Below are 12,362 nucleotides of genomic sequence, written 5' to 3' on the forward strand. Positions count from 1 at the left end.
CTTCTAAGCTGTGTGCCACAAGGTCTTTCCAATTTCCTGCTTAGGAAAGCACAGTGTATGCTGCAGGTTGTTCCTTTTCTTTCAATTGGGAAGGTAGATGGGAGAGAGAGAGCAACATGTAACAGCTTGAAAAGGAGAGCTATTTGCATAAACTGATATCAGTCTCATTAAAGATGCTCTATATAAAAATGCTGCTCTGTCCATAAAATGAAATGCAGAATAATACATTAAAAGAAAACAATTTGGGGCAGATAGGGATTGGAGACAAATGTGATGTAGTTCGCATTTTAATGAGAATCTACCTGATTTGCCCTTCTCAGACCCATATATGAACTGAAACACAAATATCCTTTGAAATTTTCACTTCTCCAGCTTTGTGCTGCAGTTGTCCAGCCAGTGTGCATAAAATGCATATATTAGTGAGTATATATATTGGGTCCAATTGCTTGTGAAAATACTTAGAATCTTGAAAATGGCATACAAAAAATGTGTTTATTAGTAGAAAATTGCATTAAGTTGCTGCTTAAGTTTCCTTAGGATCTTTTTCCTAAATTGCAGATTGCTGCAGACATGTGAACTGAAAAATGAGAAACAGAGAGAAATTGAAATTGACAGATTCAACCTTACCTAGGGGCAAGAGTCTCATATTTGAATCTCTATTCTGTTGCAGCAGAGGAGTCCTTCTTTTCATCTGTGAAATTGTTAGAGAGTAGATGACAATTTACCATGTGGCGGGTCAACCCCTATCTCATTTTTTGTCCCCCACCCACCCCCAGACGTTTCACCCAACAGATGAACTGTGAGAATCGCTTGGGGACTCCTGAGTAAGGGTTTCACAGCGGAAAGGACAGGCGTTCAAAACCCCATGCGATTATGCAGTGTTGTGTGGTGCAGGGGGAATAAATTGGCATTCCCTGTCCCGTCGGTTTGTTTTAAAACATCTCCCTCTTCTGGCCAGCATTGCTGCTGACTTAAGAAGCAGGCGGAATTGACTGACTTCAGAAAGCTAATCTTTGAATTTGTTTCTCTCTGCCCTGAAGCCCAGTGAGTTGAGAGTATGCCAAAGGCTGCAGAAGCTGCAGGGAAACTTGTTCGCTGGCATTGGGTGTGTGGGGAGGGGGGTAGGAGAGAGCCCTCTGGGTCCTTTAGATTCATATCTACCTCCAGATTCTCAGCATGTGAAACACTTAATTGGAGATTGTTGACTCCCCTCTCCTCTCTTTCCCCAGAACTGGTCTGGAATGAAGTGCCAATTCAAGCTGTTGCGCATGGCTGTTGCCTTGATCTGTAGTAAGTATCCTCATATGCTTGGTATGTGCCTAGGTTGTCATTTTAAATTTGTCATTACTGCACCTCCTTTTAGGATCTCAATGTCCCATACATTTCCCATCTAAGTAGCCTTCTTTTCTGTAAATTGCATTGACACATTGGGAGGCATAATATTGACACGGGTGGCGCTGTGGTCTAAACCACTGAGCCTCTTGGGCTTGCCGACCGGAAGGTTGGCGGTTTGAATCCCTGTGACAGAGTGATCTCTTGGTTGCTCTGTCCCAGCTTCTGCCCACCTAGCAGTTCAAAAGAACGCCAGTGCAGGTAGATAAATAGGTACCACAGCAGTGGGAAGGCAAACAGTGTTCCCGACCGTTCTGGTTTCCATCACGGTGTCCAGTTGCACCAGAAGTGGTTTAGTCATGCTGGCCATATGATCCAGAAGGCTCTGTCGGCTTGAAAGCGAGCATCCCCATAGTTGCCTTTGACTGGACTTAACCATCCAGGGGTCCTTTGCCTTTTTTTACCTTTTATTGGCTGTAGCAGTCATTATCACTCACTTTGGTTCTGATCCTGCAAAGAGTGAAGCACACACCTGGATCGGAGCGTTTCGTGCTTCTTGGGGGCAAACGCAGACTTATGAACAATACGGGCCAGTCGCTAAAACCAGCATTCCTGTGTCGAGCTCTCTCCCATGAGCCTCTGTAACATTCTGTACAGTACAGTTCTGTTCCTTCCTCTTCTTCTTCTTTTTGAAAGATGGTTATTGATTTTGGGAAACAGAAAATTGTACAAACAACATAAGTCAAGAGCTGGAAGCATCTGCTTCAGCTATGATGACATCCTTGCTTCATCGCGAGGATGCCAGCAGGGAAACAGACTGCATGGCTGACTTATCGCAACGTTCTCTGGGTGTAATTGCTTGTTATATAAGAAAGCGCCAGGTAGGTGTGCTGTTTTTGGTAGCTGCCCCATGTTGCACACAGCGCTTGTTCTGCCCTTGGTTGCTGCTGTCAAACTGAACCTCTTCAGGGTGTGCAGAGGAACCAAGTGTGTTTGTTTGTTTATAGCCTATCCTGCCTTTCCTCCCAAAGGAGTCCAGGCCAGAAAACAACAAAGCAGAAAACCTAGGCAATTGAAAGTAAAATAATGGGCTGGGCCCAGGGGTAACCCGAGAACCGCGGTCCAGGTCTGGTCCAGAATCCATAGGTTCCACTAGGAGTCAGTCCGACAGGGCCAAGGCAGGACATGAGGCAGGAAACCAGGCAAGGATGGGTACAGGATCTCAGGCAGGGTCTGGCATGCAGCAATGTTGCTCCCGCAACCTGGGGCGGGGTCTGACAGCCTTTTATCTTTGTCGGGGTAGTGGCCGGTCCTGATCCCCCGGCGACTCACCTCCCTGTTTCGCCTGGAGGCGAGCACTCCTCCTGCGAGTACTCAGGTCTCTCCTTCTCTCAGACCTTAGTCTCTGCAGCTCAGGAGATGTTGATGGGTTACTAGACCCAGAGGCCGCCTCAGCCTCCCCTGACCAAACTGGTAGTGGAGCAGCTGTAAGTGATGGCCCAGCTGAAGGCAACAAGGTAAACCCCGCATCTGGAGCCAGGGCAGGCTCAGGCCCCTGACTTGGCCCAGCTGGTGTTTGTTGCAGGGGAACCTGTGCAGACTGGGACTCTTCAGGATCAGGCCCCAGACTTGGTTCAGATGATGCCTGAGGCAAAGGATCTGGTGCAGACTGAGACTCCTCTGGATCTGAGCCCGAGCCTGAGTCCCAGGCCATCACAAATATGAACGTACTTGAGAACAATTTGAAACATAGCCTGGGGTATGGCATACATGATGAAGCTAACAAATCTGGTGAAAAGAGGAGACGACAAGAATATATTTTTACACAGAGGAACAGTGTTTGTTTATATTCAAGTGCAAAACTTTGTGAACCCATCAATGTTCTTCACTGGGGGAATTTCAAAGTAGCAAGTACGGATGAAATGGTACAATAAGTGGGGAGGTGATCCTTTTTTTGCTTTAGGATTTGTAGAACTATTTAAATGCTCGATGTAACTGCTTACAGAAATATTAAAACTGGGTTCATAAAAGTATTATAGGCATCTTACCGTAGCAAATAAAACGTTGCCCAACAGTGCGCAGTTATATTTAAACGCTTTGGGTTTTCTCATTGAGAATGATAAAAAATAATAATTTCAAAACAGAACTGCCAAAATATATTGAAATATCTGGGAAACAACCTAGAAGCACTTTCAAGACCAGTGACCTCTCGTTTCTCCTCTCTTCCAGTGAGCTTTGAATTTGGAAGAGCTGTGTGGCTGAGGTTCTACCCATCCGCTTACCCTCCATGCCCACACCCAAGTTTTGTCGCCCACCTTGGGGGTGTTGCTGTTGGAATCACCCTAGGCGTAGTCATCCTAAGGAACTATGAGCAGAGACTCCAAGACCAGTCCTTATGGTGGATCTTTGTCTCCATGTACGTGGTGTTTGTTCTCTTTGCCATCTTCTGGAACATTTTCGCCTATAGCCTGTTGGACCTGAAACTACCTCCACCTCCTTGAGATCCTGGGTCGAGGGACTCTCAAGGGCAAATGGATAACTTCCCATCTGCCAGCTCCATTTCAAGGGCGGGGTGGGGTGGGATTGAAACGGAGGGTTTATTTTTGTATGAATATCACAGGATATAAGCAAATCCATCTTCTGAAATGGCACAAGTTGAGGGGGAAACTATATGCTGCATGGCTAAGATGTGACCATATTATTGGAAAACGATGACCTAAGCAGGGACTGGCCAATAGAAACTTGTTTGGAAGGAGATTTGGGCATGGAGATTTGCAGGTATCGCCGTAGTCCATAAGGACCAGGCCTTGTATCCATTGATCATGCAAGTAGCTTGGTGTTGCTTTCATGATAAAAAGGCTGACAATTCAGCCCTATATTTGTATAACAGGACACTTAACACCAGCATACTGGTGAATGCTAATGCACATAGTGAAATTTTGTTTGGGTTGCCTACATTTTTCCAGGTTAATCTTCTACCATACTCACAATTTACAAGAGCCATCCATCAGGCCATGAGGGAAAAGCTCTTGCTTCCTTGAACTAAAAGGGCACTCAGCCAAGGATGCTTGGCTTGACGGGTCAGGCTGTTCTTCAGTGCCACTGCTGATGCCCAGTAAACCTGGACAGATCCTCAGGTCTGCTGCCTTGTTAAGAGGAGCAGGTCTTACAGAAATCTTCCAAGGGGTTCAGCATATATGGGTTCACAACTTGCCAGTGGTAGAGGCCACTTCTCAACTAAAGGACAAACCAAATTGCACAGAAAGATTTGAAAGTGCTTTAACCTGGTTGCTAAATACAACTTCATATTTAATTAGATATTCAGAGTTTGTGACTGGGTTTTCATTCTTGAATACTTTGCAGACCACTTGAATATTTTGTATTTTTTTTTTTTGTGGACAATCATGCTATTTTCTTCTGGCCTCTTATTTTCTTCCTTGGTCCTACACATTCTTTTTTAAAAAAAGAGAGCAAGATCTACTTGCTGGCTGGGAAGGGGTTGCTAGGTGTCTCTTAGTTCAATTATGCTATTCCAGAACATTTCAGCGCACAGAGCGTATAATGGATGTTTCATCTCCCGTCTATAGCACTGGACAAGACAAGAGACCACAACTCTACAGCCCCTTTGATTTTTGGGGTGTTGTTCTTGCAACCTAGGGAGACATATTCAGTCACATCCCCAACAAACATTTCTACACAGTTCTTATTTGGAAAATGTGGACGTGGTTCCTTTGCCTCATGTGTTTTGAAAAATAGCCATCCGGGCTGCAATGCTGCTTTATGAATTTTGCAGGTGTAATTTAGATACAGTCCTGTACTCAGTGGAGCTTCCTTCTGAGTAGGCATGTAGAAGATTGCACGGTTAGAGGGTCAAGCGGGTCAGGGATGCATTTGACGACAGTACCTCGAGTAGGGCTTAGTTCTTGCTAAAGTAAAACGGGAAGGAGATCTATGGCCCTCGAGATGTCATTGGACTCCAGATCCCATTAGTCCCAACCAGAATAGCCCATGGTCAGGGATGGTGGGAGATGTAGTCCACCAACATCCAGAGGGCTGCATGTTCTGGAGTAAACCAAGGCTGGGGAACCTGTAGCCCTCCAGATGTGCTGGCTTACTCCCATTATCCCTGACCATTGGCGTGCTGATGGGACTTGGAGTCCAACAATACCTGGAAGGCCACTGGTACCTCACTCCTGGCATAAAGCAACATCTGGCCTGTACCACTTCAAGCAACAAGTATTAGTTGACATGACTGAATGCTTTCATGTGAAAATCCCCCGTACTTAGAAAATTAGGTACCAGGGAGAGGGCAGTGCTAGAACATTTCTCCTTTGCATCTAATTTTCTATGTAGAAAACGATTTTGTGTGTTGGAACATTCGAGCGTGTGAGCCCCTACCTGCAGTCTAAAGTGGTGCATCCCAGACACAGGTTTACTACCTCACTGAAAACTAGCGGATGGATCTTGGGTGTTCTGCAAAAGAAGGGATGAGATCATACCTAGCAGATGATGCGAGTGGCTTCTGTACCAGCTTTGCAATTATATGCTGGAAATCAGCAGAAGCATAGGTCTTTGTGCCAGCTCCTGTTCCTGGACGTAAGCTCAGCATGGCTGCTCTAAATTTGGATAATGGGTACATGTTAAAAGATGGGTGGTGTAAGCCATTTCATACAATACCCAGGACAAACTGGGGCCTGCTGACAAGCCAACTTGTGCCTCGTTCCCTGGTATTTGTACGACGCATGTTTGCTGCATTCATAAATGGCAATTCCGTCATACACTTAAGATACTGTATGCAGGCATTTTGAAATGTAATGTGTGAAGAGGCCATGCTGGCAGGAAGCTAGCAGAGCTGAGCAAGCAGGGTAAGTCCTAATTTGATTCCTCCAGTTCGGTATTGTGGCTGCCAAATGAGCTAACATATCTAAAGTGCTTGGTGACTTCCATGCGAAGCACACTAAAATTGAAACTTAAATGACAGCAAATGCTGTCTGTTGCAAATAACCCTTATGTCCATTTTGCAGCACAAATAAGCACACCAGAAAGATCCTAGCATAACAGCCCAGGGACACAGCAGTCCTGAGAAAGGGGAGAATTGTACGATTCCTAGCCGTTCCTTTTTTCATACATCTTTCAAAGAGGGGCAATATTTGTTCTCATTTTTTTCTAAAGTTGTTATTCTTTGTCTCATACTATAGTGGTACCTCAGGTTAATTCGTTCCGGAGGTCCGTACTTAACCTGAAACTGTTCTTAAGCTGAAGCACCACTTTAGCTAATGGGGCCTCCTGCTGCTACCGCCCCACCGGAGCACGATTTCTGTCCTCATCCTGAAGCAAAGTTCTTAACCTGAAGCACTATTTCTGGGTGAGTGGAGTCTGTAACCTGAAGCGTATGTAACCCGAGGTACCAGTGTATTTCTCTAGTAGTGATAGTCAAATCCTCTGGAGCTGTATTTGGAAGCAGCCCAGTAATATTGATCTTTCTCACTAACCATTCAAAAACCCAGAAATCATTCCTCATTTCTTTGGATATTTCTTTTCTAGCTTCTAATGATGCATGCACAATGATGAGGCCATGCATATGTGCCTTATCACATTGCTTCCTGGTAATTTTAGTTCCCAGAACCAGTCGCAGTGGCATGCCACTTGGAAATTCAACTACCACCGCCAAACAACCACGCCCAGAACAAGACTGCCCTTTAGTTGGGGATGGAGATCATCAAACACAAAAAACTTTTGCACCAATGCTCATCAGATGAAAGGTTAGTTGTGGGTGGCCTGGTTATGTTATTCACAGAACACTCTGCATACTTCAGGCATGGTCTAAATTTGCAAACCGGTCATTCAGATATTGCAAGTGGAGTCAGGTCATTGGCAACAGGTTGTTTTTGTTCTTTTAGCTTAATCGACTCCCCCTAGAAAGGGTTAATCTGGATTAAATGGGAGAAAAATGTAGGCTGGCATTTAGATGACAACAGTGTCATGAGGATGCAGCAAAAAATACGCATGGATGTGGAGTACCCATCCCAAAATAAACACCCACCAGGAAGCATCCAACAGGAACACTGGCAACACTAGAGGTTTGGTGCTTAGAAAGCAGCTGATTTTGAGTACCTGGTTTGCTTACTGCAGAAAAACTGGGGGGGGGGGCGCAATGCCACTCATTATGTGACACGTGTTCCGTTTATTAGGAGAAGGCCAGAGTCCTGCAGAAAGCCTTTTTACAGTTCACTTGCTTGCGGTTGTTAATGGAAGATAAGAATTACAGAGCTCAAATCTGACTGAGCTGAAGATGCAATCAAGAAACCAGAATTCTGAGGTCTTGCTGGTCTTTGAATTTTGCCTTGGTAGGCTCACAGATTGTTGCCAGGGACAAGCTTAGGCTTTTGAGTGTTTGGCACACAGTTTGGCACCAGTCTCATTAATCCAATGAGTTCACGTTAAATCCCTTTTTCCTGTCATAGGCTTTCCCCCCCATTATGAAGCCAAAGCCTCGTCTACTTGGGCTTTATCTCTCCACAGGTAAAAACAAAGTGACGGACCTATGATGACTATAGGTTACATGTTTATCTGAGTTATTTTCTACTAGTGAAATGTCCATCATTATGAAAGGTGTGTATCTGAGTTGGAGTGTGTGTGTGTGTGTGTGTGTGTGTGTGTGTGTGTATTTTGCCGGGAACTCAGGGAGAGCAGCCCATTTGGTGAGGATGGCTGGGCTTCACAGTATAGCCAGAGAGCTCCAAGTTAGAGAAGGCTAGGGAGCATGCTTCTAGAATGTGACAATGTCCTGATCCACAGGTCCAAAGGAGGTCCTGTGCGAGTGATTTGATGCAGGGATACCAAATGCCAGAGTGGCCAATTCTACTGCTTTAGTAGAAGGAAGTGTAAACTTACAAAATAGCCTGCAGAGCCTTGCTGCCGTTTCACATTCGGGACAGGCACCAAAACAGCAAACGTTTCATCGTGACTTATCTGCACCCAGGAATGCATGGCTTCCAAGTTACAAGAAAGGAGATTCCGACTAAACATAAGGAAGAACTTTCTGGCAGTAAGAGCTATTTGACAGTGGAACGATCTCCCTTGGGAGGTTGTGGACTCTCCTTCCTTGGAAGTTTTTAAGGAGAGGCTGGATGGCCTGTCATGGATGCTGTAGTTGAGATTCCTGCATTTGCAGGGGACTGGATTTAGATGTGGGGTCCTTTTCAACTCTACGATTCCATGAGTCTATGAAAAGTGAGAGGTGGGTACACAGCAGTAGCATGGATGATATTCTGAATTGTGACTCCTAAGCCCTGTTCTCATAAATAGCAGGTGAGGGCAATATTGCAACCCACATGACTGAATGCTCCTTCCCTCAAAATAATAATCCCCACATCGTGTTAGCTGGTTATCTCCCGCTTGGACTACTGCAATGCGCTCTACGTGGGGCTACCTTTGAAGGTGACCCGGAAACTACAACTAATCCAGAATGCGGCAGCTAGACTGGTGACTGGGAGCGGCCGCAAAGACAACATAACACCGGTCTTGAAAGACCTACATTGGCTCCCAGTACATTTCCGAGCACAATTCAAAGTGTTGGTGCTGACCTTTCAAGCCCTAAACGGCCTTGGTCCAGTATATCTGAAGGAGTGTCTCCACCCCCATCGTTCAGCCCGGACACTGAGGTCCAGCACCGAGGGCCTTCTGGTGGTTCCCTCGCTGCGAGAAGCCAAGTTACAGGGAACCAGGCAGAGGGCCTTCTCAGTGGTGGCGCCCTCCCTGTGGAACGCCCTCCCACCAGATGTCAAAGAGAACAACAACTACCAGACTTTTAGAAGACATCTGAAGGCAGCCCTGTTTAAGAAAGCTTTTACAGTTTGATGTATTATAGTATTTTAATATTTTTTGGGAAGCCGCCCAGAGTGGCTGGGGAAGCCCAGCCAGATGGGTGGGGTATAAATAATAAAAAATAAATTATTATTATTATTTTATTATTATTATTATTAGCTGTCAAGGGAAAGGATTTGAGCCTAGTCTTCTCCCTGACATACCAATTTATCTGTCTGGAGCAGTATTCAATCAAGTCCCCATCTGCCCTGCTATATCCCCGAAACAGGTTTATTTCCTCACCTCCTTTTTCATGAAGGGCCAAATTCAGTGGCAGAGCATCTGGCTTGCATGTACTGTAGAAAGTTCTAAGTTCCATCCCTGGCTTCTCAAAACAGCTGAGAATGTCCCCTGACCGAAAACCCCTGGAGAGCAGCTGCCAAGCGGTGTAAACAGTCTTGAGTTAGATGGGTCAGTGGTCTGATTCATGTGTGCCTATGAGAACTATACCTCAGTGCTGCGGTGAACAGAATTTCCTGCATAATGAGGCTCTTGGCTCAGATAAAACCTTTTACATTTGAGGTTGAAATCTGCTTCCCAACCACATAATCTGCCCCCAACCATAGCAAAGGACACTCCATCATGGAGCAAGGGCAAGAGACGAAAACACTTCTCATTGATCTCACCCTATTCACATCATATCCTTTATGACTGTCATCAACCCCAAATCTAGTTTGCAGTTCTCCTCCACAACCCCCACCCTGCATCCGAGGCAAATGAAATCTTCTGCAAGGTTTCTAGCTAATGCCTCTGCAAAGCTTAGACATTTTGCCACTCAGAGCACACAAGAATGGAGGCCGTTCTGAGTTAAACTGCCTCTTAAAGTCACCCAGTCGTTCTGGGATATCTCTGCGCCAATGAGTGATTAGAGGATAATTTTCTCCTTTACCTCCAGATGTCCTTGCTAGCTTACAACATTGCAGACTGCTGTAGATTAATTGTGTCTTGCAGTGAGTCTTAGCCTCGTCACAAAAAGTCTTCGTGTTTAACTCTGCTCCTGCCAGAATCTCTCCGCCGTAGACTCAGCCTTCCTTTAAAAATATTCAAAATAATTAAAATGCTGTGTCGGTGAGGGAGAACATGCAGGGTTTCATACTGGCAAACGTGGACTTAGAGGCAGAACGTGCTGTCACATCCGCTCTTTTCTTTTATAATGAAGTATTACAGCATAGGGTTTAAAGAGCAACTGACAGGGAAGGGTGATGCGAGAGACAGATTGCTCAGCTCCTACGGGGACATCTACCGGGCAGGGTTACGTAGCTACTCTTTCTAAAGGCTGTGTTCACAAATTTCAAATTAGATTCTTCATGCGCCTGTTCCGGACTAATTCTACTGCTCTATATATAGAAGCAGATGGCCGTGTTTATTAATTGTGTTTCTATGTCGAGCCTGGCTTAAGGTCCTGGAAGAAATCCCCAGATAAATGAAGAATTTGTTCCAGAACCCCCCATGACATCAGCCCGTGCACTGAGATGTGCACAGTGAGTTTGGGCATGTTAGACGTAGACTCCAGTCCTGCACACAACTTTCAGCATGGTGGGCTTCAGCAAATCAGACAGACGGGGCAAAGGAAGCGGAATATATTGCAAGGTTTGATCATGCTCTTGTCGGCTCATCTGTACTATTGGGAATCCAGTTTGCAGGGGGGGGGAGCAATGGATTGGATGTGTATGTTCTCAATCATCCCACCTTCTTTCCCCTGCAGATCCATTTGGCCCCAATTAATTTTCTGTCAAAGCGCATGAAGGAAAGTGAAGCGGTTTTCTACTACATGACGTGGCAGGTGGGAAAGGGTTAAGCAACTCCAATGTTTCAGGTGTGTTTTCTCTACCTGTCACTGAACACAAACCAGGGTGCAATTTTGCAGCTCAGAAAGTGGTGACCAGGCCTGTATTTGCTACTGAAAGTATAGACCAGAGTTTCCCAAACTTGGGTCTCCAGCTGTGTTTGGACTACAACTCCAATCATCCCTAGCTAGCAGGACCGATGGTCAGGGATGATGGGAATTGTAGTCCAAAACCAGCTGGAGATCCAAGTTTGGAAAACCCTGGTGTAGACTGTCTCTGGCCTAGTTCAGATTTAACAGGAAGGCTTAGGCCTCCTGCACTTATTTCCCTTTTCTCTTCTTTGACACCTGTAGCTTATCAGAAACTTTCATTTCACCTTTAAGGGAATTTTTATGTAATGTCAAAACTCAAGGAACTGGTTTGTTTAACCTCTAGTTAGTGACCAAACCAGGATATGAAGCCACAGCTTGATCCTGGTTTGTTTTCACTAACCCTTGTTTAAATAAACCAGGGTTCAAAGTCTAGACATCACAGGGAACTGTGGTTTGTTTGAAAGAGTTTCCAATCTACTAATGGGTGCAAAAAAGAAGTGTGAAACTTTGATGTTCTTGATGTTTTGGTTACGGAGTAGGAACCATGGGTCTCTGTTTTAATATATCTACAATTTGAGGCTGAATGGTTTCTTAATGGCTACCAACACAATGGTGTTTATGCAGCCATAATTTCTTAGAAGTCACTTTTTGGTTTACATTTTAAACTTAACACTTAAATTGAAAAAGCCGTCCTGGCTTTTCAGCAGGGCAAGCAGCTGCGGTGGAAACTTCACAGTGGGGAAAGATGATAAAATTTAAATAAAATAGAATAGAATAAAAATTCTAAAATATATGCCCCAACTGGGAAGGTTGCAGAAGCAGCCCTACCCAAATTGTGATACCCACCCGGGCCTCCGACTCAACTAGCTGAATGAGTCTTTTGGTTCAGATGCAGAAATATGTCCCCATCCAATTCTAGCCAGTGTGAAAATGAGCACAGCTGAACTTTGCAAATGTTAACCAAAAAAAAAAAAAACAAACTTGCCGCTAAAATTTTATCAAGTGCCATCAAACTCTGACCTGGTCTTTCCCGCTAAGTAGAATTGTGTCTAACCAATACTGAACTTATTTACAAACAGGCAAAGCTTTCCCCACTTAATCAATTTACAAAGCAGCATCACATTTTAGAGAGAGTCAAAATGGAATCGAGTACAGTCAAACCTCGGTTGTCAAACATATTCCATTCCGGAAGACTGTTCGACTTCTGAAACGTTAGACAACGGAGGCACAGCTTCCAATTGGTTGCAAGAGCTTCTTACACTCAAGCAGAAGCCGCACCAGATGT

At 45.0% G+C, this 12,362-nt stretch overlaps 1 protein-coding gene across 12 annotated transcripts in view; it reads left to right on the top strand.

Moving 5' to 3' along the window:
• Nucleotides 1-4,788, top strand: part of RHBDL3 (rhomboid like 3) — a 142,286-nt gene extending 137,498 nt beyond the window's left edge. For all 12 annotated transcript variants that reach the window (XM_082212657.1, XM_082212656.1, XM_082212661.1 and 9 more), the window contains 2 exons: nt 1,230-1,290; nt 3,562-4,788. In XM_082212657.1, the coding sequence (XP_082068783.1) occupies nt 1,230-1,290; nt 3,562-3,833 (333 nt within the window). In that variant the 3' untranslated portion in view covers nt 3,834-4,788. The remainder of the gene's footprint in view (nt 1-1,229; nt 1,291-3,561) is intronic.
• The last annotated feature ends 7,574 nt before the right edge of the window (nt 4,789-12,362 follow it).

This window comes from Podarcis vaucheri (assembly GCF_965113315.1).
Source record: "Podarcis vaucheri genome assembly, chromosome: 2".
Classification (NCBI taxonomy): domain Eukaryota; kingdom Metazoa; phylum Chordata; class Lepidosauria; order Squamata; family Lacertidae; genus Podarcis; species Podarcis vaucheri.